The following is a 22839-nucleotide window of genomic DNA, read 5'->3' on the forward strand; positions in this document are numbered from 1 at the left end:
GCAACCCTCCTTCCTGCAGGTTCAGATCATCCCATTACTATGTCTGTAAGTGATATTCCTCATGTTTCTGTTCCTCTTTGTCATTCTACTCGCATTTCTAGACCCCTGACTGCTATGGCTTCCCTTCGGACCATAGCTCCTTGTCTGTTATCTTATCCTTTACAAATATTCCTTGTACCTACCAGCAAGCCAGTAGCAGCCCTCACTAGAGAGAAGCTATGGATGCAAAGATTCATGCTTTGCATGAGAATGACGCTTGAGATCTTGTACCAACACCCTTTAGTGCCTCTATTATTAGGAGTACATGGGTCTACAATTTGATGGCTCACTAGACCAATACAAAGCTAGTTTTGTTGCCCAAAGGTATAAGCAGGAATATGGTATTGATTATGAAGAGACATTTGCCCCAGTTGCCAAGATTACTACAATTTGTGTTCTTTTAGCTTTGTTAATTGTACATTCTTGGTCCATTTATCAGTTAGATATGAAGAATGGTTTCCTTCATAATCAATTAAAGGAGACAATGTATATGAAACCTCCTCATGGGTACTATAGTGATCCCTTTCTTGTCGGCAGACTGAAGAAGTCTCTATATGGTCTAAAACAAGCTCCCCAAGCCTAATTTGAGAACTTTTTTTATCAATAACACTTTCATTAATTCATCAATAGAAGATTTACAATAGGAAGACAAACACGCTTATCTTCCAAGAGCAACAAAGAACCTCAAGAAAAGGAAAAAAAAGAATGAGAAAAGAAAGAAAACACACTAAAGTTACAGCTTGGCCCAAAAAAGTGAATCCCTTTCTGCCCCTTGTTTAGCTAAACCGTCAGCTAGGGAATTAGCCGATCTTTTAACCCAACGTATCTTAACTTCCATCTCCCGCACCAGCCACTTGAATTTCCTCCTCTCATTATTGTACTTCCATAAGCCAATGTGATCATTAATCAGCCACCCTATCACCACCTTGGAATCCCCTTCAATTAAGAGTTTCTTGATGTTCAACTCCTTAGCTTTTTGGACTCCTTCCATAACTGCAAAGATCTCAGCTCTAAGGGAGTCACCCACTCCAATTGGGCCTGAGAACATGGCAGAAATGACCCCATTTTCATCCCTAAAAACTCCCCCAATCCTCGATTGTCCCGGATTTCCCATGCTACACCCATCAAAGTTTAGTTTCACGAATCCACTAGGTGGAGGGGTCCAAGCCACACTCATTACTGACTTAGTTTGTGTGCAACTTGCAATTTCACCCCACTTCCTCAACATGTCATCCACAGTGTAATCTGTGAAAAGCTCCAAAGATTTCAGCCACTGTACCGCACTAATATGAATGATAGCCCTCAGATCTGCTGCTCCTCTCTGAGCTTCTGAGAATATCCTGGAGTTTCTTTCTTCCCAAAGTGTCCAACATACTGCAGCCCTTAGTCCTCTCCACACTGTCCTTCCCCTTTTTATCTGCCACCTAAAAAAAGAATGGGAAAAAAAGGCGTTGCAAGGCTGATGGGGGGTTCCAACTACAACCAAATAGGGACAAAGCCCATTCCCAAATTGACCTCGCAAAATGGCAAGACAACAGTAGGTGAAAACCAGTCTCCCCATCCGCTTTACAAAGAACACACCACTGAGGTGACAAACAAGTATTGGGTCTCTTCTTTTGGAGTAAATCACCAGTGTTGATTCTTTCCAGATAAGCTTCCCAACAAAAACTACCAACCCTAGGAGGTATTGCTCTGCAGCAAACCTCATCAACAGGAAAAGGAGGGAAGGTAGGACTGGTGGACTGACTTAAGACTTTGAAGAAAGAAGCACAAGTAAAAATTCCATTGGGAGAAGGTGTCCAAATTCTAGAATCCGCCCTAGTGGGGTCTAAGACAACGTTATCAAGAATTGCAATAAGGCTCAAAATAATGTCAAAGTCTGAGTCCCTCAAATCCCTTCTTAGACCCAAGTTCCACCCAATCCCAGAAATGGAAGAGGACGGGGTGGTAAAAGACGAGATTGGCATTTTTCAAATCAGAAAGAGCAAACAAAGGAAATTGATCCTTTAGAGGGGCACTCCCCACCCATTTTTGTTCCCAAAATTTTATGGAGTTACCGGAATTCAAATCATACTTGATATTAGGGGAGAAAACTGGTAGTAGGTCATGAATGGCTTTCCAAGGAGAATTGCTTGTGGTCCTAGCTCTGATTCCAGCGTCCCATCCATTATGCTCTAGCCCATGAATACTTGCCACTATTCTAGCCCAAAGCTTCTCCTTCTCCAAGGGGAATCTCCACAACCACTTTCCCAACAGTCATATTCCTTCTCCTAATATTCCCAAGCCCCAAGCCACCACATGTCTTACTCCTACAAACTATCTCCTAGCTCACTCTATGATCCCTCTTTTCCTCTCCCGATTCCCACAGGAAATCTCTCATTAACTTCCCCAATCTATTAGCAACCTTCACTGGGATTTTAAACACCGACAGGAAAAAGATAGGTAAATTAGCAAGCGTGGCCTTAATAAGAGTAATTCTCCCATCAAGAGAGAGGTAGTTCTTTTTCCATGACACCAGTCTTTTTTCGAACCTTTCCACCACTGGGTTCCAAAAGCTCTCTCTCATGGGATTATCCCCTAAAGGCAACCCTAAGTAGTTCAAAGGCCAACCCAAGACTTCACACCCCAACACTTCAGCACTCTTCCTGATCTCTCCCTCCTCCAAATTCACCCCCACAACACAACTTTTCCCAAGGTTAACTTTCAAGTTGGATATTTGCTCAAACAGTTGTATCACCGAATTCAAATTCCTAATAAAGCTCACATTACCGCCTTCACAAAACAGAATCGTGTCGTCAACAAACTGCAAGTGAGTAAGAGGGGTTTCCGCCCTCCCAACTCTCCAGCCTCTAATGAGCCCCCTAGAATCTGCTCTGTGAATCAATTTCCCCAAAACCTCCGCAATTAGAATGAACAAGAAATGAGAAAGGGAGTCTCCTTGTCTTATACCCCTACTGGCTGGAAAGAAGTCTACCACTGTCCCATTCACCAGCACTGAGTAATGACAATTCCAGACACAACCCACGATCCACTTACACCATCTAGCCCCGAACCCAAATTTAGTCAAAACTTTCCTCAAAAATTCCCAGTCCACCAAGTCATAAGCCTTTTCCAAGTCCAACTTACAAACCACTCCCTTCTTCTTATCCCTCTTAAAGTTCTCCACACTCTCATTAGCAATTAAAATCTAATCAATAATTTTTCTTCCATTCACAAAAGCTCCTTGGTAGTGTGCAATGATATCTGGCAAAACCTTCTTCAGCCTCAAAGACAACACTTTTGCAATGATCTTGTATAAGCTATTAACCAAACTAATTGGCCTAAAATCCTTCGGGTGGGAAGCATCTTTCTTTTTTGGAATTAAGGCTATAAATGTGGAGTTCACACCCGGATTGACAATTCCTCTCCTGTAAAACTCCTCAAATACCTGCAAAAGATCATCTTTCAAAATGTCCCAACAGTCCTGATAAAAAGCCATTGTGAACCCATTTGACCCTGGGGCTTTTGTTCTATCCATAGAAAATACAGCCTCCTTGATCTCTTCTAAACTAAAGCTTCTCTCCAACCTTCTCCTTTTCTCCACCCCTACATCTGGCCAATCCAATCCTTCTACCCACACCCTTCTACACACAGGCCTTCTTAGGATAGATTTGAAGTGCTCCACACAAGCCCTGACAATCTCCTCTTGATGCACTAGCTCAACTCCATCTACTACCAATTTGGAGATCAAGTTCTTCCTTCTCCTGCCTTCTGCTAGAGAGTGGAAAAACCTAGTGTTTTTGTCCCCCTCTTGCACCCATTTACACTGAGATTTTTGCCTCCAGCTAATTTCCTTCTTGTGCAGGCAGTCCTCTAACTGTCTTCTTAAATCTCTCCTGAGCTCAATGTCTTCCTCTCCAAGTTCTCCCCTTTCTTCTTTAGAGTCAAGGCTTTCAATCTTATCCAACAGATCTCCCTTTCTTTTTTCTATCCTCCCAAACTCCACCAAATTCCACTCCTTGATTTTTGCTTTAAAAAATTGAAGTTTCTTATGGAATTTCATCCCCTCCCATTCCACCAATGGGTTACACTCATACCACCACTCCCTCACTTTGTTGTTAAACCCTGGGTGGAGTAACCACATTTTCAAATCTAAAGGGGGTAGGACCTCCACGCTTTCTTTCCTCCTTACATAACACTATGGGCCAATGATCGAAGGTCACCCTTGGAAGAACTCTAGAAGCCAAGGTTACTCCAATGAACTTCCCAATCCAGAGAGAATAGGAATCTATCCAATTTAGAGCAAATGGGTCTAGATTGGAGATTTGACCAAGTAAATGTCTTATGGGCTAGGGGGATCTCTTTAAGCTCAAAGTCATCCACAAAGCTGTTAAACTTCCTCATGCTTTTTGTCACCCTCTAGTTAACCTTATTGGATTCCTCCGAGAATCTAATCACATTGAAGTCCCCACCCATGCACCAGGGCCCATCCCACAACCCTCTAGCATCCGTAGTCATTCGGTCCGTAAACATTTGTGAGAACCCAGGTAAAATCACCCTCATGCTGCTTAAACTTCACGAAAATCGAGAACTTTTCGATCAACTCCTCCAGGCCTTCAACCACATCCCTTTTCCACATTGTTACAATCCCCCCGGATGCACCCCAAGAGGAAGCAGCCACCCAACTGATCCCCTTGGCTTTCCAAACATTCCCAATTCCCCTCACATTCCAACTAAGGATCTTCATTCCACTTCTTATTTAAACCCCTTGCCACCTTCCACTACTTTCCCCCTTTCCTCCTGTCTCCTTTTACCCCGAGATTGTTGTCTCCTACATCTCTCTCCAATCTCTCTACTTCACTCAATCTCCTCTTCTTTGTTCTGATCTCCTTCTTCCTCTTCTGTAATCTTTCTTTCAACACATTCAAATCTTCCAACCTACAGCCCAACTTCTCTATAAATTCAGCTAGCAAGTCTTCTCTCACCGAGTCCTCCACCCCTACCCTTCCTACAGAAACCCCTCCATCTCTGCCCATCTGCCCGTTCTTCCTCTCCCCTGGTCCCACCTTTGTTCTTTCCTCTCCATCCAACCTCCCTCTCCTATTACTTCCCTCCTTCCCTGTTCCTTTCCCTCCATCTCTACCCTCAAACCTTTCCCTCCTCTCCACTAGCCCCTCCCCTCTTCCTTCCTCCCCTTCCCTCCTCCAAATCAATTTTCCTTCCACTTCCTTAAACACTTTTTCAATGATTTCCCACACTTTTTCACTCCTAAACCTTCCCACTTTCCTTCATCCCCTTCTCCCCCTCCTCGGAGAGCCCGCCTTCTAGCACGGCTACATATTCATGGGCTACAAGACATGGAACAGAAACGGAATCTGGAACCAAAAACACAGGAGACACATTAGTGATGTTGCTGTTGTATATTCATGTTGTTGCTGGAACCAAAGACACATGAGACACATAGAAAAGCCTAATTTGAGAACTTTCGTGATGTTGTTGTTGCTAGCTATATCCAAAGATCTTCTGATTACTCTCTATTTGTTCACAAAAGACAGCAAGGTATCACAATCCTCTTTCTGTACCTTGATTATATCTTGTTGATTGGGGATGATGAAGAGGGAATTAAAGAACTTAAATCCCTTCTTCAAAGTTCATTTCATATGAAGGATCTAGGTACACTCACCTACTTTCTAGAACTTGAGGTCCAAAGAAGTGATCAAGGATATTTCATCTGTCAACATAAGTATGCCTCTGATCTTATCAAGTTGCCCGGTCTTACTGATAACAAGTTGGTCGATACTCCTTTTAGAACTGAACGTCAAGCTATCAAAGATAGAAAGATCACCTGTTCCTAATGCCACTCTCTATTGACAACTTGTAGGATCTCTCATTTATCTTACAATGATTCGTCCTGACATCTCCCATGTGGTTTAGGTTGTTAGTCAGTTTGTCACTACCCCCCGACAGCCTCATTTGACTATTGTTTATCAGATTATTCGATATGTTCATGGTATCTTAGGGACTGCTCTTTTCCTTCTCCTCTCCTAATCAATTGAGGGCATATGTTGATGATGATTGGGCATGTTGCCTAGACACCAGACATTCTACTATGGGATGGTATGCCTTCATGGGTGATTCCCTCATTTCCTGGAAATGCAAGAAACAACAAACAATTTCCAAGTGATCGACAGAGGTAGAATATAGAGCCATGCCATCTGTTTGTAGAGAGATTATCTGGATACAATCTCTTTTTGATTATCTTAGTGTTCATCTTCCTACCCTTATTCCTCTTTATGGTAACAACACTATCAGGATTGCATCGAATCCAGTTTTCACAAGAGGATTAAACATATTGAGGTGGATTGTCACTTTATCAGAGACTTGTTTCTTGCTGGTTCTATCTCTCTTCCTCATGTGGCCTCAGATATGCAGATTCCTAACATTTTCACTAAGAATATGACAAGAGCCAAACATCTATTTCTTATGAGCAAACTGATGCTTATGACCTCACATCAATTTGAGAGGGAGTGTGGAGAATGTTGATGTATATTATTATTATTATAGTCCCACTTTTTATCAGTAAAGAAGGATAAATTTTATTAAAGTGAAAAAAAAAAAAGAGATTACAGCCAGCAGGAGAACACAAACACAACAATCAAAAAGAATTACAAAACTGCCCAGAATAGATCTTGTTTGTACAATCCTTGTTTTGCTACAAGTCAGCCATCCCATTTGCAGTCCTAATCCAAGTGAAAGTTGCATTGAGCTCCCTTGCTAAACTTTCAATCTCTTGCAAGGACTGAATCCAGAGAGCGTTACCTCTGAAACTGGACCAAGAAATCACCAGTTTTGAATCTCCTTCAACCTCCAAATTTTTAAAATCTGCTTGTTTCGCTAGTTATAATCCCTGCAAAAGAGCATGAAGCTCAGCCTCTATGGAGCCACCTGCCCCTATATGCCCTGAATGCATAGCCAGAACTTTGTTTGTTGAATCTCTGAACACACCCCCTATACCTGCCAATCCCGGATTCCCTATGGAACTACCATCAAAGTTCAACTTTAACTTATTAGAAGCAAGGGGTTTTCATTCCATCACCATCTTTTCTTTCTTCTTAGTTGAACATGCAACTTCTTTCCAAGCCCGAGGATATCAGCCACAAAGAAGCTTTGGAACAGCTCAAGTGTTTTTATCCAATGAGCAACTTTTATCTTTACAGCTTCCACCAACTCTTCTTTTGATCTGCATTTGCTATTGAATATTCTTGCATTCTTTTCCTCCCAAATCGTCCATGCCACAGCTGCCCTACTGATTTCCACATTGTTCTTCCCCTCTTTGTCAGCTGCCTTAGGAAGTTTGGGTAGAAGAGGCTCACTACATCCTGTGGGGAGCTCCACCTAGCACCTACAAACCAAATAGAGAGCAAATAGACTTCCAAACAAAAAGCGCACAAGGACAGTGGATCAGTAAGTGAGAGAGGGATTCACCATTAGCAAAACAAAGGAAGCCTGGAACAGAAGAGTCACCCCACCAAAGGTCTTCCCAAAACAGAACCCTGGAACCACAACCCACATCATATCTAATGAAATTAAGAAAAGTTGGATATACCTCTTGAATTGCTTTCCAAGGAGATTTCAAGGTAGATGTCGGAGCAACCTTTGCATCCCAGCCATTATTCCTTAGCCCATGAATGCTTTCAATAACCTTGTGCCGCAGCCTGTTTCTTTCCAATGGAAACCTCTGAAGTCATTTTCCTAACAACGAAGAATTCCTGTGGATTAAATTTCCCAACCCTAAACCTCCTCCCTCTTCGTCTTGCAAACGTGTTCCCACTTTACTAGATGGTCTCTCTTTTCATCCCCAGGCTCCCAGAGAAAGCCCTCATAAGTTTCTCTAACTCCCTTGCTACCCTCATCAGGACTCTAAAAGTGGACAAGAAATAAACTGGGAGGTTCACTAATGTTGCTCTAATTAAGGTTATCCTTCCACCAATGGATAAGTAATTTCTCTTCCACAGCCAAATTCTTCGTAAATCTCTCCACCACTGGTTTCTGGAAAACCTCTGATCTAGGGTTTCCACCCAAGGGTAAACCTAGGTACTCTAAAGGCCATTGTTTGATCTCACACCCTAATATCTCTGCTATCACCCTCAGACTTTCATCATCCTAACTTATCCCTGCTACACAACTCTTTACCCAATTTATCTTCAAAGTGGAGACTGATTCAAGGTAACTAATGACTTCTCGCAGATTTGAAGCAGATTCAAGGTTGCCTTCCTCACAGAATAAAATGGTATCATCAGCGAACTCCAAATGAGTTACAGCAATCTCCAAGCTTCCTACGCTCCAGCCTTTAAACAGATTATTCTGATCTGCCTTCAAAATCATCCTGCTTAGGACATATGCAATTAATGTGAAAAGAAAAGGAGAAAGGGGGTCCCCTTGCCTCAATCCCCTTTTAGCTGGAAAGTAGTCTCTTGCCACACCATTAATCAGAATCGAATACTGTACAAACCTTAGACAACCCTTCATCCATTTCCTCCACCTCTCCCCTAACCCAACTTTCTCCATGACTTCCAAGAGGAAAGACCAATCCACAAAGTCATAGGCCTTCTCTATGTCCAGCTTACACACCAAACCCTTCCCTTTCCTCTTTTCAGCAACACATTCATTGGCCACCAGGATCTGGTCTACAATTTGTCTCCCTTCAACAAAGGCTCCTTGTTGTTGTGAGATTACCGATGGGAACACTTTCTTTAGTCTCCTTGCTAGAACTTTTGCTATGATTTTATAGAGACTACCCACAAAGCTTATAGGTTTGAAATCCTTGGGAACCTTTGCTTCCTTCTTCTTAGGGATTAAAGCAATGAAAGTTGAGTTTATTCATTGGGAGATTTCCCCTTCCAGAAAGGATTCATCGAAAACTTCAAGAAGGTCACTTTTGATCAACTCCCTACACTCTTGAAAAAAGGCCATGGAGAAACCATCTGGCCTAGGGGCCTTTGACCTATCCATTGAGAAGATTGCCTCTTTTATTTTCTCTAAAGTAAAAACACTCTCCAAAGCTTTTGCCTCAACTTTAGACACCTTATCCCACTAAAGATCTAGAGGCAATGGGCTTCTCTCCCCCTAGTTCAAGTAAATAATCTTAAAATGGTCAACAAAGGTCTTTATTATCACTTCTTCCCTGGTAGTAGATTTGTTCATGGGTCAGGTAGCCTGACGGGCCAGGCCGGGCCAGCCCGATCTAAGTCAAGCTTGGACAAGATTTCAGGCCCGTGGGCTCAGGTTCAGGCCTAAAATATCGGGCCCGACTTTTTCTTGGGTCGGGCTCGGGCTTTCTCAAAAAAGCCCGGCCCAAGCCCGAGCCCGACTTTTTTGAGGTCTTTTAGTATAAAAAACAGCTTTTAATTGAATTAAAAAGGAAAAAATCTTTTTTTTTCCAAATTTCTAACCAGACTCGGGTTCGGGCATGGGCTTTATATGAGGGTCGGGCTCGGGCTCAAGACCTAGGCCCAATGGTCGGGCCGGGCTCAAGCTCGGGCCTGAACATATTTTGTTAATGTAGAGGCAAAGCCTGACCCAAACCCGGCACGACCCGTGAACAGGTCTACCTGGTAGTCTCTATGCCATCCACCTCCAACCTATCAATCTGGTTTTTCCTTCTTCCACTGGCTAAGGAGTGAAAACATCTTGTATTGCCATCTCCTAGGAGCCATTTGCATCTAGACTTCTGCCTCCACAAAATCTCTTCCTTTCTAAGGATCTCTTCTAAATCACACTTTAGCTTCTACCTTTCCTCTCTCTCTTCGCTACTCAACAATCTAAGAGCTTCTTTTTTATCTAACTCCTCAATTCTTGATAGAATTTTTCCTTTTGACTTCTCCCCCTTCCTAAAGAGGTTCTTGTTCCAATTTGTTTCTACTGTTGCTACAGTAGTCTGAACCAGTAAGGAGAAGAAGAAGAAGAGGAGAAGAAGAAGAAGATGAAAGAACTGTCGACCTGATAGCTAAACCCTATCAGTCGACCTCTTAATAGTGATTAGGCTCTAATTAAATGTACAAGGACTAAACTGCCCCTACTTAAGTATGGGACAGAGAACCTCTAATAAGACTGCCACATAAGCTCATAACTTAACCAATGTGAGTTGACTAATCTACCCTTATTCGGCTAACTCTAACACTCCCCCTCAAGCTGGAGAATATATGTCATATAATCCCAGCTTATTACATATATAGTTCACTCTCCCTGAGCTTAAGGCTTTTGTAAACAAATCTGCCCACTGATCACCTGAGCCTACATGTTCTGTGCTTATCTCTCCAATAAGAACCTTCTCCCTCACAAAGTGGCAATCAATCTCTATGTGCTTTGTTCTCTCATGAAAAACAGGGTTGGATGAGATATGGAACGCAGCTTGATTGTCACAGTACAACTTCATAGGTTTATCCATGTGGAACCCGATTTCTTGTAGGAGATTCCTCAACCACACTAATTCACATGTAGTGTGTGCCATGGCTCTGTACTCGGCTTCAGCACTGCTTCTAGCCACAACCGTTTGCTTTTTACTCTTCCACGTCACAAGATTTCCTCCAAGAAATGTGCAGTAACCTGTAGTAGATCTTCTATCAGACACAGAGTCCGCCCAATCTGCATCCGTGTACCCAACTACTTCAAGTTTTCCTCCTGGTTTATACAATAGCCCACGGCCCGGAGCTCCCTTCAGATATCTTACAATTCTAAGACCAGCATCCCAATGAGATATACGAGGGTTCTGCATAAATTGGCTCAACACACTGACTACAAAGGAGATGTCTGGTCCCGTGATAGTCAAATAGTTCAGCTTCCCCACTAGTCGTCTATACCTTCCAGGATCATCAAATATTTCCCCTGTATCACTACTCAACTTAACATTTGGTTCCATAGGAGTCCTAGCCGATTTTGCACCTAACAATCCTGTTTCATCCAATAGATTGAGAACATATTTTCTTTGGCACAGGTTTACACCTTGTCTTGATCTAGCAACTTCTATACCCAAGAAATACTTCAATGTCCCAAGGTCTTTTGTTTGAAAATGATTTTGCAGAAAGACCTTTAGTTTGTCGATCCCCAATTTGTCACAGCTAGTTATGACAATATCATCCACATAGACCACTAATAAAATCTTTCCAGCTTCTGAGTCATAGTTGAACACTGAGTGGTCAACCTGGCATTGTTTCATTCCAAAATTCTTCACCACTTCACTAAACTTCCCGAACCAAGCAAGTGGCGATTGTTTCAACCCATAAATTGCATTTTTCAGTCTGCACACCTTACCAGCCTCCCCCTGAGCAACAAACCCAAGTGGTTGCTCCATATATACTTCCTCTATAAGGTCACTATGAAGGAAGGCATTTTTTATGTCAAGTTGAAATAGGGGCCAATCATACATAACTGCCAAGGAAATTAACACACGGACAGAGCTAATCTTAGCCACTGGAGAGAAGGTCTCCATATAGTCCACTCCATACAACTGTGAATAACCTTTAGCAACAAGTCTGGCTTTCAGACACTCCACACTACCATCTGGCAAGTATTTAACAGTATACACCCATTTACAACCCACAACATGCTTACCAGGAGGAAGAGTAGTGAGCTCCCACGTGTGAGTATGCTGAAGAGTAGAGAGTTCCTCCTCCATTGCCTGTCTCCACCCAGGTGAACTAAGAGCCTCTTGGACATTGTTAGGTATGGAAATAGATGACAATAGTGAAACAAACTGGCGATGTGAGGCGGAAAGGCGAGATACTGAAACAAAATTGGAAATGGGACGGAGAGTAGAACTACGTTTACCTTTCCGTAAGGCAATGGGTAGATCGAATCCTGAGGGTTCAACAACAGGAGCAACGACAGGATCCGCGGACAAGGTAGAAGCTGGAGGAGGGGCCGATGTCGTTCGACGTGTATACACTTGCCGAATTGGTGGTCGTTCAGTAGGGATCTGCACTGGATGAGGTGACGAGTCAACTCCAACAGGAACACCCGGAACGGGATCACTAACCGGAAGAGGAAGAGGAAGTAAAGGTGGAGACGAAGATGCTTCAGTTCCTGAGAAGAAGGGAACAGACTCAAAAAAGGTGACATCATGACAGACATAACACTTTCGAGTAATGAGATTGTAACACTTGTACCCTTTTTGAGTCCGAGAGTAGCCAAGAAAGACACACTTAATGGAGTGTGCATCCAACTTGTCTATTCCAGGACTCAGATTGTGAACAAAGCACACACAGCCAAAGATACGAGGTGTTAATGGAAAGGGAGACAAGGTGGGGAACAAGATAGAGAAGGGAGACCGACCATGAAGAATAAAGGAGGGCATCTGATTAATGAGGAAACACGCAGTAAGTATAGCATCACTCTAAAACCGTTTAGGAACACTCATATGATGAAGAATAGACTGAGCCGTTTCAAGGAGATGACGGTTCTTCCGTTCAGCCACCCCATTTTGTTGAGGAGTGGATGCACATGAAGTTTGATGAATGATGCCATGCTATTCTAAATACTGTTGAAAAAAAGTAAGACAATGTTCATGACCATTATCTAAACGAAGAACTTTGATTGGAACACCAAATTGTGTACATATTTCAGCATGGAATTTTTGAAAAATTATAAATAATTCACTCATTTCTTTCATTAAATAAATCCATGTCATTCTTGAACAATCATCAATAAAAGTGACAAAATACTTGTTACCATTATAAGACTATTTTGATCGGGCCCCAAACATTTGAATGAACCAAAGCAAAATGACTCAACATACGACTTTCAACTCTAGGACTGAAGGAAATACGGCGATGTTTCCCAAACTGACACGACTCACGCTGTAACACTGACAAATGACTCAAAGACGGAACTAGTATCTTGAGTGCCTTGAGAGAAGGATGTCCCAGTCGACAATGCCACTGTAGAGGAGTGAGTGAAGTCTGAAGTGCAACTAACGATCCACCGCCGTCAAGATAATACAATCCACCAGCTTCATGCCCCCCACCAATCTTCTTCCCCGTCCTGAGATCCTGAAAAACACAAGAGGAAGGGAAAAAAGTAACAGAATAGTTAAGAGTCTTGGTTAATTTACTAGCAGACATAAGATTGAATGGAAACTTAGGGACATATAGAACAGATGATAAAGAAAGAGAAGCCATGTCAACATTGCCAACACCACAGATGGGAGAGGAGGAACCATTGGCAAGGGTAACAGTTTGAGATGTGGAAGTTTTAGAAAGAGAAGAGAACACACCTAGAGTCCCGGTCATGTGATCAGAGGCTCCAAAGTCAATAATCCAAGGAGAGGTTTTAGATGACAAGCAAGCTATACCTAAGTGGGCAAGAGTAGCAGTAGTGTGCTGTGAAGTGAACTGAAGGAACCACTCATACTCATCACGCGGTACACTCATCATCTCCCTTCCGAAAACAGATGTAGATGTGGAAGGAGTTAGGTCTGCTTGTTGAATTTCACTGACATCAACCCCACCAGCAATAGCATGATTGGCCCATTTAGAGGGAGGGCGGCCATGAAGACCATAATAGAAATTTACCGAATGTCCTTCCCTACCACAGTGGGCACACTTCCTTGTAGAGCTGCATTTTTCTTTGCCACGGCCTCCCCCTAAGTCACGACCACCACCACGGCCAAATATGGAACAACCACAACCTCCTCGGGAGGCATGTCCTCCCCCTTTCGTACCACGTCCACCTCCTCTGGCTGTCACAAAAGCTGATCTATCAAACTGTGTGGGATTCTCTGTCTGTCCCAAAGAAATCCTGCGAAGCCGAGCAAACACTTCCTCAAGTGTAGGAAGGGTAGAGCCCCCCAATATTTGAGCCCTAACTGGTTCATACTCTGATTTCAACCCCACTAAGAACCTTGTGACATCTAGTTGTTCCCTCTGTTGTTGCTGAACCTTAACATCTGGAGTGAGAGGATGATAGACATTGAGTTCATTTCTGAGGTTCTTCATACTGGAATAGTACTCTTCTAGGGTTTTATTTCCTTGTTGCAGACCAAAGTACTCCTGATAGAGCTGATATATCCTTGTAGTATTATCTTGCCCAGAATACAGCTTCTTGGCATGTTCCCATATGTCCTTAGCTGTATCTAAGAACATGAAGTTGGCACTTATTTTGGGTTCCATACTGTTCCATAGCCATGTCATGATTTGAGCATCCTCTTGTTCCCAATCATCAAACCCTGGAGAGTCAGCCGGTGGTTTATCTTCTTTCACATGCTTCACTTTTCTCTTTGCCTTGAGAAAAACTTCCACCGACTAGACCCATGGAACATAGTTCTCACCATTCAGTTTAATTAAGGTCATCTATACACCTAGATAGTCAGAGGAAACCACCACACTAGGTTTCTGATCACTACAGCCATCTCCCGTTGCTGCCATGATACTCTTTCAATGCTGCCTCTAATCTGACTTCCCAATCACCAACTAAGTGCTGCTGTCAAGAGTTTGATGTTTCAGAACCTACAGCAGTCCCTAAACACAATGATAGACACACACACCTTTGTTCTTATCCACACCACTACTGATTTCACAAAAAAACACAGACTACACCGACATTAATTCAGCACTTACTAACCACATGCAAGCTCTCTTACAACTACTCAACAGAGTTTGTGCATCACAAGCACCACCACACAGCCATAGCTGTCACACACAATACAGACCTGCTTTAACGCTTTTAAGAGGGCACCAGAAGACCAACAAGAACTCAACTAGTACCATTGCATTACACCTTGCACCATTCGGCCACCTACAGCAGCCACCTACAGAGCCCCTACACCATTCGGCCACCAGCAGCAGCCCTTAAACCATTTGGTCACTGTAAATACAGCCTGTTCTTGGAATTTTTCCAAGAACCAGGGCAACAACCAACCTAGTTCTCTAGGTTCTGATCAGTCCTCTCAAGTTCTTGAAGATTTTCAACCCAGAAATACCAACAGCACAAAGAGAAGAGATAACCAACCTTCGTTTGAGGGCTTCAGCCAACCATTCACTGCTGAAGTTGTTTTCTTAGGAAAGGAGGTTCTGCGCACCAGAAAAAAAGAAGAGATGAAATGTTTCAGGCTTGGGACGAACCATTTTTCTCCATTGACAGCCCAGAGGAGAAAAGGAGAGAACTGAAGCACGAACTGAAGTTGTCACGAACCAAAACAGGTCACGAACCTGGCTCTGATACCATGTTTCTACTGTTGCTACAGTAGTCCGAACCAGTAAGGAGAAGAAGAAAGAGAAGGAGAAGAAGAAGATGAAAGAACTGTCGAACCTGATAGCTAAACCCTATCAGTCAACCTCTTAATAGTGATTAGGCTCTAATTAAATGTACAAGGACTAAACTGCCCCTACTTAAGTATGGGACAGAGAACCTCTAATGAGACTGCCACATAAGCTCATAACTTAACCAAGGTGAGTTGACTAATCTACCCTTATTCGGCTAATTCTAACACAATCCTTTATTTTCTCTTTTAAACCCCTTAGTCTCCTCGAGAAATTTATCCCTTTCTTATCTCCTCTTCTCTCCAGCTCCTTCCACCAACAGTTGTATTCTCTACAAAGGTGGGATCCTCTAGCCACATGTTTTCAAACCTGAAAGGAGAGGGGCCACCAAATGATGTTCCTTGGGTTAGACAAATAAGGCAATGATCCTAAGTAACTCTAGCCAATGCTTTGGAAACAAGGTCCTCCCACATAATCTCCCAATCCACCGAAAAAAGGAATCTGTCTAGCTTAGAGCAAATCGGAGAAGTTTGGAAGTTTAACCAAGTGTAGTCAGCCTGTAACAGGGGCAGGTCCACAAATTCATTAAACTTCCTCATGCTAGTGGTTACTCTCTGGCTTAGGTTAGTTATCTCTGAAGAAAATCTTATTGCATTAAAGTCACCGCCCAAACACCACGAACCCTCCCAAAGGCCTCTAACTGCACTTAGCTCTTCCCATAAGAGAACCATGTCTCTATAAGAGTTTGGGCCATACACATTTGTCAAAATCCATTCTTTACCATCTGTCAGTCTTCTGAATTTGATTGACACTGAAAATTGACCTATTAATTCCTCTAACCCTTCTAGCTCCGTGTTTTTCCACATTGAAAGAATTCCTCCTAAAGCTCCCCAAGAGGGAGCATAAGCCCAACTAAGACCTCTTGTACCCCAAATGCTCCTGATCCATCTTCCGCCCAGCTCCTGAACTTTTGTTTCTTGCAAGAGGACCACATCTGGTTTCTCCTTTCTGAGAGCCTCTCTGATCAGTCTTCTTTTTTTCTCACTCCCTAACCCTCTCACATTCCAACTTAGGATCTTCATACCTCCTCTGTACCTGAACCCAAAAAAGAGAACTTAACCTAACAGCCTTCCCCACTTCTACCCCTCCTTTTATTGCTTTCCTTATCATAGTCAATCTCACTTACCAGCTTTTCAACTTCACTCTTCTCCCTTCTTCTATTCTTCTCCTTTCTTGAGTAGACCTAAAGGTTTTTCAAAGACGGTCCTCTTATTTTTCCTCCCATGCAAAGCTCTATTTTTCACATAATCTTTCCTAGTTTATTAGTCTCTTTCTTCAGATACACACTCTCTTGTTTGGTCTCCCCACAACCTCTGTTCCGTCTCTTCTCCTTCTAACTCCGGAGCGTTCGGAGTTTTTAAACCACCCTTCTGCTCTTTCTCTACCCTCCCTGCCTCTCCCGGGTCTTATGTTTCCAAATCACTTCCAGGCTCTGTGGCAGGAAGATTGAAAGCATCATTTTTGGCCTTTGAGATAAGGCTGGATCTACAGACACAGGGGAGGACACAGTTTCAGCAAACTTAGTATAAGTTTTTGAAGGAATAACAGAACGAGACACATTTGAAGGAAACACAGAAGGGTAGAGAACTCCCTGTTCACTGCTTTCGCAAGTCCCTCCCAAAACAATTTCAAGCTGGCCAGACCCCTGTAAAGGTGAGAATTGTGCAGCTTCTTTTGAGAAATGGGTTTGTGTTGCTTTGTTTTGCATCCAGTTGCAACCCATGCCCTCAGCTCCTTGAACCTCCTTACATCTCAAAGTGGGACAGTCTAATTTTTCTTCCTTAGTTATAGGCAAGACCTTTCCGTAGTTAATAGCATCCTCAACAACCTCAACCTCCTTCACCAAAGCTGTACCAGTCAAAGAAACTTTTGCAAATAAGATCTCCATTCCCAGATCTTCATCTTCCAGTCCTTCTGCTCGCCTTGGTCAAATTAAGGCTTCCTATGCTCGAGGGTTGGTAGAACTCTTCATCCCTCTCCAACTGTACATAATCCCAATCACTATCTGTATCAGTCTCCTCTTTTTCTTTCCTGTCAAATTTTGGTTTTGGACGATCTGGTTTGGTAGAGTTCTTTCCTGCTACAGACTTCCACACTAACCTTGTTGTTGTCCAAACACCTGACGTTTAAGAAGTTCCGGCTGAGAGCTTGGCCTTCGAGCAGACCTCTGCACCTTTCTAGGCTTCAAAGGCACCCAACGAACTAATCAATGGGGACTATGATAGGTTCTGCTTACCGTCCCCCATCGACTTCAAAGAACAGGGCACGTGACTCACTAAAGAATCACGACGCACCTTATCTCCAAGGACTGGGCCCATGCCCCCAATTAAACCGGACCGGACTGGACCATCTTGCTTAGGCCGCTCCAGAACCAGCCCCTTTAAACTTGGCGCCCTTTTAATTGGCTTGTTGGACACACCACCTTCTGAAATAGCTTCTGCATAAGTTTTCACAGGTGCCATCCGATTCTTGTTATCAAGGGTCTATTTTCATTAAAAGGGAAAACTTGTAGCAGCTCTTTTCTCCCCATCAGCGATTGGGATTCCACTTTGAGACACCTGCTTAAAACCTCCTTTGACCTATTCGACTCCACATGACACCTATCCTCCAAGCCATTCCTCCCGGCCAACACACCCCGCCACATGTCACCCAACCATCCACCTCACCTTCACCGTCTTCCTTTCTCCTCCCTTCCCAAAAAGACACTTCAACTTCCAAAGCGAGCCACACCTTATACCACACACCTTCAGATTGAATGTTTAACAATCTTGCTATCTGCTCCGGTAAAACTCCAACCACTTCTAACTTTACAGCAGTCAGGTTCTTGACATTGAAAGCCAACAGCAGACCTCCCAACACAAGAGCACATTTATGAAAAATGGTTTCCTTCCAATAAATGGAACGGCAGACCACATAAGTTGAGGATGAAGGCGCCACTGAAGGTCGGAATCTCATTTGACAAGGGGCACCACCTGTTTAACCCCACTACACCCTCTCTGGTCTCAACATTTGAAACTTCCAAAACCAAACTTCCGACATCCAACAGAGCTTTATCCCCTGCAAAAGGTTTAAAGAGAACCACTCTGTTTATTGCAAGCTTCTCTGTCACATCTTCCAAAATATGTTCCCGAATTGGGTATTCTTTTTTGAAGTTATCACATATCTCCTCTCCCATTCTTCTTTAGCACCTTCTACAGAAGGTTTTGCTTCTGTAGCTGAGAACCAGACAGACTCAACAAGATCTGTTTTAATCTCCTTTTGAGACCCTACTGACTCCTGACTGCTAACATCCCCTGTTTTCTTGATCGCCGAGTCCTTCGCAAATGTAATAGAATCCCCAACAGATCTGTTAATTGAAATACTCAAATCATCTGATAAAGTCAAGAACTGTTGGAAGGCATCTGCTATCTAATTCCACCCGTCTCCTTTTACCCTCAGGGATGCAAGCCAACCTTTTCTTGCCAGGATTAAAAAACTCAGCCAGTTGCACATATGCACCACTCCTATTCTCCAGAATTTCATCCCAGTAAGTGGTATCGCCTTCCCTGTAAGGCTATAACTATCTTTCCAGTTTACCTTCCATTGAGAGTGTATAGCTCCTTGGATGAAGCCTTTGAACCACAGTACAGCTTTCCCTTTAAGCAAAACAGTCGCCTTTGATTGCTCAACGAACTTCAGGACAGACCCATGTCTGGTTCTTACCTCTTCCAGAACAAAGTTTTTGGCCTCAACTTTGATTTTCTTCCTCCAGACATTTGCTCGAACAAAACTCCTCCCAAAGTCCATCCCGCTTCAAACTTTATAGTCCCATTGTATTGTATATCATATTCTTGTTCTTTTATTCTTTTTCCTTTTCAGCCCTATACGGGCTTTCTTGTAATTGTACATAATATATAATATAAAGGGCTCTTTAGGGTGGAGGTTGAACTATACTGGACACCCCTTTAACTTTGTTTTGTTCTCTCTTTGTCTAGTATAACTGAGAAGATTGCCTAGAATGGTTTCAAAACCTTCTCATATGCCATATCATTGAGCATACTAGTTATTCAAACTTTGGCTGAACTATACATATCAAATTGGTTCATGCTCAAATAGTGAGAAGCTCAGTCAAATTTGTTGTTGAAAAAGCAAATTCAAAAAAGACCAAAATCTTGGCATAGCAAGGCTAACCTAACAAATTTATACGCCCTGTATTATATTTAACATACTTTATTACAATCAATAAATTTATATTGTTACCTATCAGGGAAAAATCTTAAAAGATTATGAAACAAGCCTAGATATTGTTTACTTAGCCTATGGGTGACGGTGAACCTTATCATTTACAAGTACACAAATAGATCTTTAGCGGTATTCCAGAGAATGAAGTAAAACGTTAGAACTTCGTACCTTTATTGTGCGGTCTGCGGAGCCAGTACAGAACCATGTATTGCTAGGATTAAATGCAATAGATCTAACCCATCCTAAATGGCCACTAATGACCTGCACAAGTTAATGGAAAGAATGTCAATAAGTGATTACATACCCCCCACCCTGAAAACACACACACACATAATGAGAAGCAACAAGGAACACGAGATGTAAAATAAAGGTGCATGCTGAACTCAGAGGAGCTCATATAGCTAAAAATCTTTAAGCAATAGCATTGCTAAACCCAGGAAAATATTGGCATCTCTCTAAATGCACAACACATAGATATCAAGGGAGTTGGATGCTATTGCAGATAGGTTAGCTAGATCTGGTGTAGATCTACCACCTCTGCATTATGAAAGCCCAATGCCATATTAAATTTTTCATCAGAGGATTGAGCTGTATAGTCATCTATTTTTGCACCAACTCAACAAATACTGTGAGAAGTGTCATTGGGAGCAATCTATCAATATTATGGATATCTATGACCCTTAAACCCAAATGGTTGCAGTTAGTTCGTCTTGGAAACTCTTTACTTTGAAATCAATTGTTTCAAATTTTCAATCCATGTCTCCATAAATTGAAACACAAAACATTGAAACAACATTGATAAATTCTTTTCTTCCTTCCATATCATACACCAAAAACTTACAGATTTCATAAACCATACACCAAAAAGCATAATTGATAAATTCTTGTCTCTTGGGATATCAAGATTGGGCTTTGGCCTTGAAAGATTTTAACACTTCTAAAAGAAGGAATTCTGTTTTCAATTCATTGGCCTTTGTAATCAGACTAGGATTAAAGAAACAAGAGGCGAACAGAGAGAGAGATTGGAGAAGAAGACTATGGGAGTGGTGGCACCTACTTTCTTATTGTATTAGGGTGATATAAACATTAAGTAAAAGACTATTATGCCCCTGTGCCATATGCTACATGACTTACAGCCATTTTGGTTGTAGAGGGTATGTGGTACACTGTAAAGCTTTTTCAAGAACTTTAGTTATCCCCATTTTTTACATCCATACAAGTACACTAATTCATTAACATAGTTTTTTTCCTACTTACAAAAATAACAGAAATATCAAATGTACAATAGGAAAGGGATATCATCTAATAACAGGTTTTTACAAATGGATAGCAATTACTATGAGATAATATGGTGAAATTTGGCAATTATTTATAAGAAAAGGCTTACCCTGTAGTTCTTCCATGGAGGATGCCATACAGGACGTGGCCATTTGCTTGGAATCCTTTCAATTAAAGCAGAAGTTGATGGATTCCTGATGACACAACAAATCAAGAAAAATTAACAACCATATCTTAGTATCTCAGTGAGAGAAGTATAGAAAAGCAACAAAATATACTTCAACAAAAGGAAAAAAAAAAAAAAAAAAAAACTATGCAGCAAATGGAAAGGTCATTGATGCATATAGGTGTCCGTATGTTATCCAATCTGACAAAAATATAGTGTGAAGCAGATAATTGTCTAGAAAACATGGATACTTTAGGAAATGAACAATAACACATTTTACTTTGCAATTGAAACCAGTGTTTCTTTACAATCCTTCATAACTCTAGCCAAACAATAAAGGAGTTACAAATAATCATACTGGTGGCTATCTTTCATGTAAGCTAAATTATCAAAAGAAAAGAAAAGAAAAACTTTCATGTAAGCTAACAAAAATTACTCGTTTTTTCCTTTTGGGTTGAAGAGAAGTAAAAGAAAACAAAAATATGCATCTAATGCATGAAAAGGGTGCTATTTGGTAAAATAACAGAAAGGAGCATTGTGAATACCTTTCAGATGTCCCAGGAACAGAAGCAAGGACCCCAGCAGTGCTTATATCTGGAAGACCTGCATCATTTCTGGCAAACATAAAACTAGTCAGCAACCACTCCAGTCAAGTGCCGGATCATCGCACATAAATAAATTGGTTTCATGCTGAGCCTACCAGGAATTTAAAGATTATAGAATAGTGTTTAATTGACAAGAAAAACAGACATACGCTCTCTTTAGTTGCACGGATGGACCAACAACCAAAGAATTTTGAGCCCCTCCTGACTGCAGATCTCTAGAATCTTCAGGTCCTGAACATCATATTGCCAAAAAATCCTAAATTACCAGAAAAGCAATGAAAAATGAACCCTCAAACAACATTTTCTAAGCTAGCTCATAGAAATGGTCCCAGGTATCCAGCAAGAAGGAGACAATTTACAGTCTGTAGCTCCAGCTGGATCTCCAAGATAAGAATTATGCACTGGGATGATTCTAGAGCATAATAAGATGGAAACTGAAAGAGGTCCTAAATTATTAAGTAGTCAATTTAAAATAAAACTAAAACAGCTCCTATCTAAAACTAGAAAAATAGAACTTCTATCTAAAATAAAACCACAACAATTAACAGATAATAAAACCAACTGCCCTAAGACAAAGACTTGAACTAATAATAAGAGGCATGTTGGTCACATGGTAGTTTTGATCTTAAGTCAAACAGAAGTGATAAGAGTGCTAATTTCCAAATGCAAATTTGTTAAATATCATTACTGAAAATCTCAAATGAACCAATATTAAATATCATTTGGAAAATGCAGAATACCTAGTTATCAAGGTGTTGCCTAGGTGACAAGGTGTTTTCTGGGTGGCAGTTTTTACACCACACATGCATGTTAGGATTTAGGAATCCTCTTAGACAAAGAAATAAGGCAGACACCTTATCATATGTGGTATATTGTATTATGTTTTATTTGTTGTCTACGATACATCAGTTCATTTCTTTGTACTGAAATATTGTTCATTATTTATTTGCTCGAATTATCACAGCAATAATTCTGTGTTTGGATTCAATGCATTTTTACCTTGCTCATTTTTTCAATTCAATGTGTTGTAATACCTGTTTGTTTGGATTCATTATACTATTGATCTGTTGCTTTGCTTATTTTCCTAAATTCTTGAAAGGCTGACCACAGAAATCCATGCAAACAAATAACCAAAGTGCCTTCAAGCACTCCACAATTCAAGCCTGTGAAATTTTCAGTGTGTTTGTCCATCTCTGATTTGTATTACTTCAAGTAGCTTGTGTGATGTTAGATGCCT

General features: G+C 41.6%; 1 protein-coding gene across 2 annotated transcripts in view; it reads right to left on the minus strand.

Moving 5' to 3' along the window:
• PRL1 (pleiotropic regulatory locus 1) overlaps positions 1–22839 on the minus strand; it is a 54726-nt gene that overhangs the window by 26524 nt on the left and 5363 nt on the right. For both annotated transcript variants that reach the window (XM_088984707.1, XM_088984706.1), the window contains 4 exons: positions 21752–21833; positions 21543–21611; positions 20941–21025; positions 19722–19814 (listed from right to left, as the gene is read on the minus strand). In XM_088984707.1, coding sequence (XP_088840833.1) covers positions 19722–19814; positions 20941–21025; positions 21543–21611; positions 21752–21833 — 329 coding nt within the window. The remainder of the gene's footprint in view (positions 1–19721; positions 19815–20940; positions 21026–21542; positions 21612–21751; positions 21834–22839) is intronic.

This window comes from Nelumbo lutea, chromosome 4 (assembly GCF_056320005.1).
Source record: "Nelumbo lutea isolate HS-2025 chromosome 4, American lotus-T2T, whole genome shotgun sequence".
Lineage (NCBI taxonomy): Eukaryota > Viridiplantae > Streptophyta > Magnoliopsida > Proteales > Nelumbonaceae > Nelumbo > Nelumbo lutea.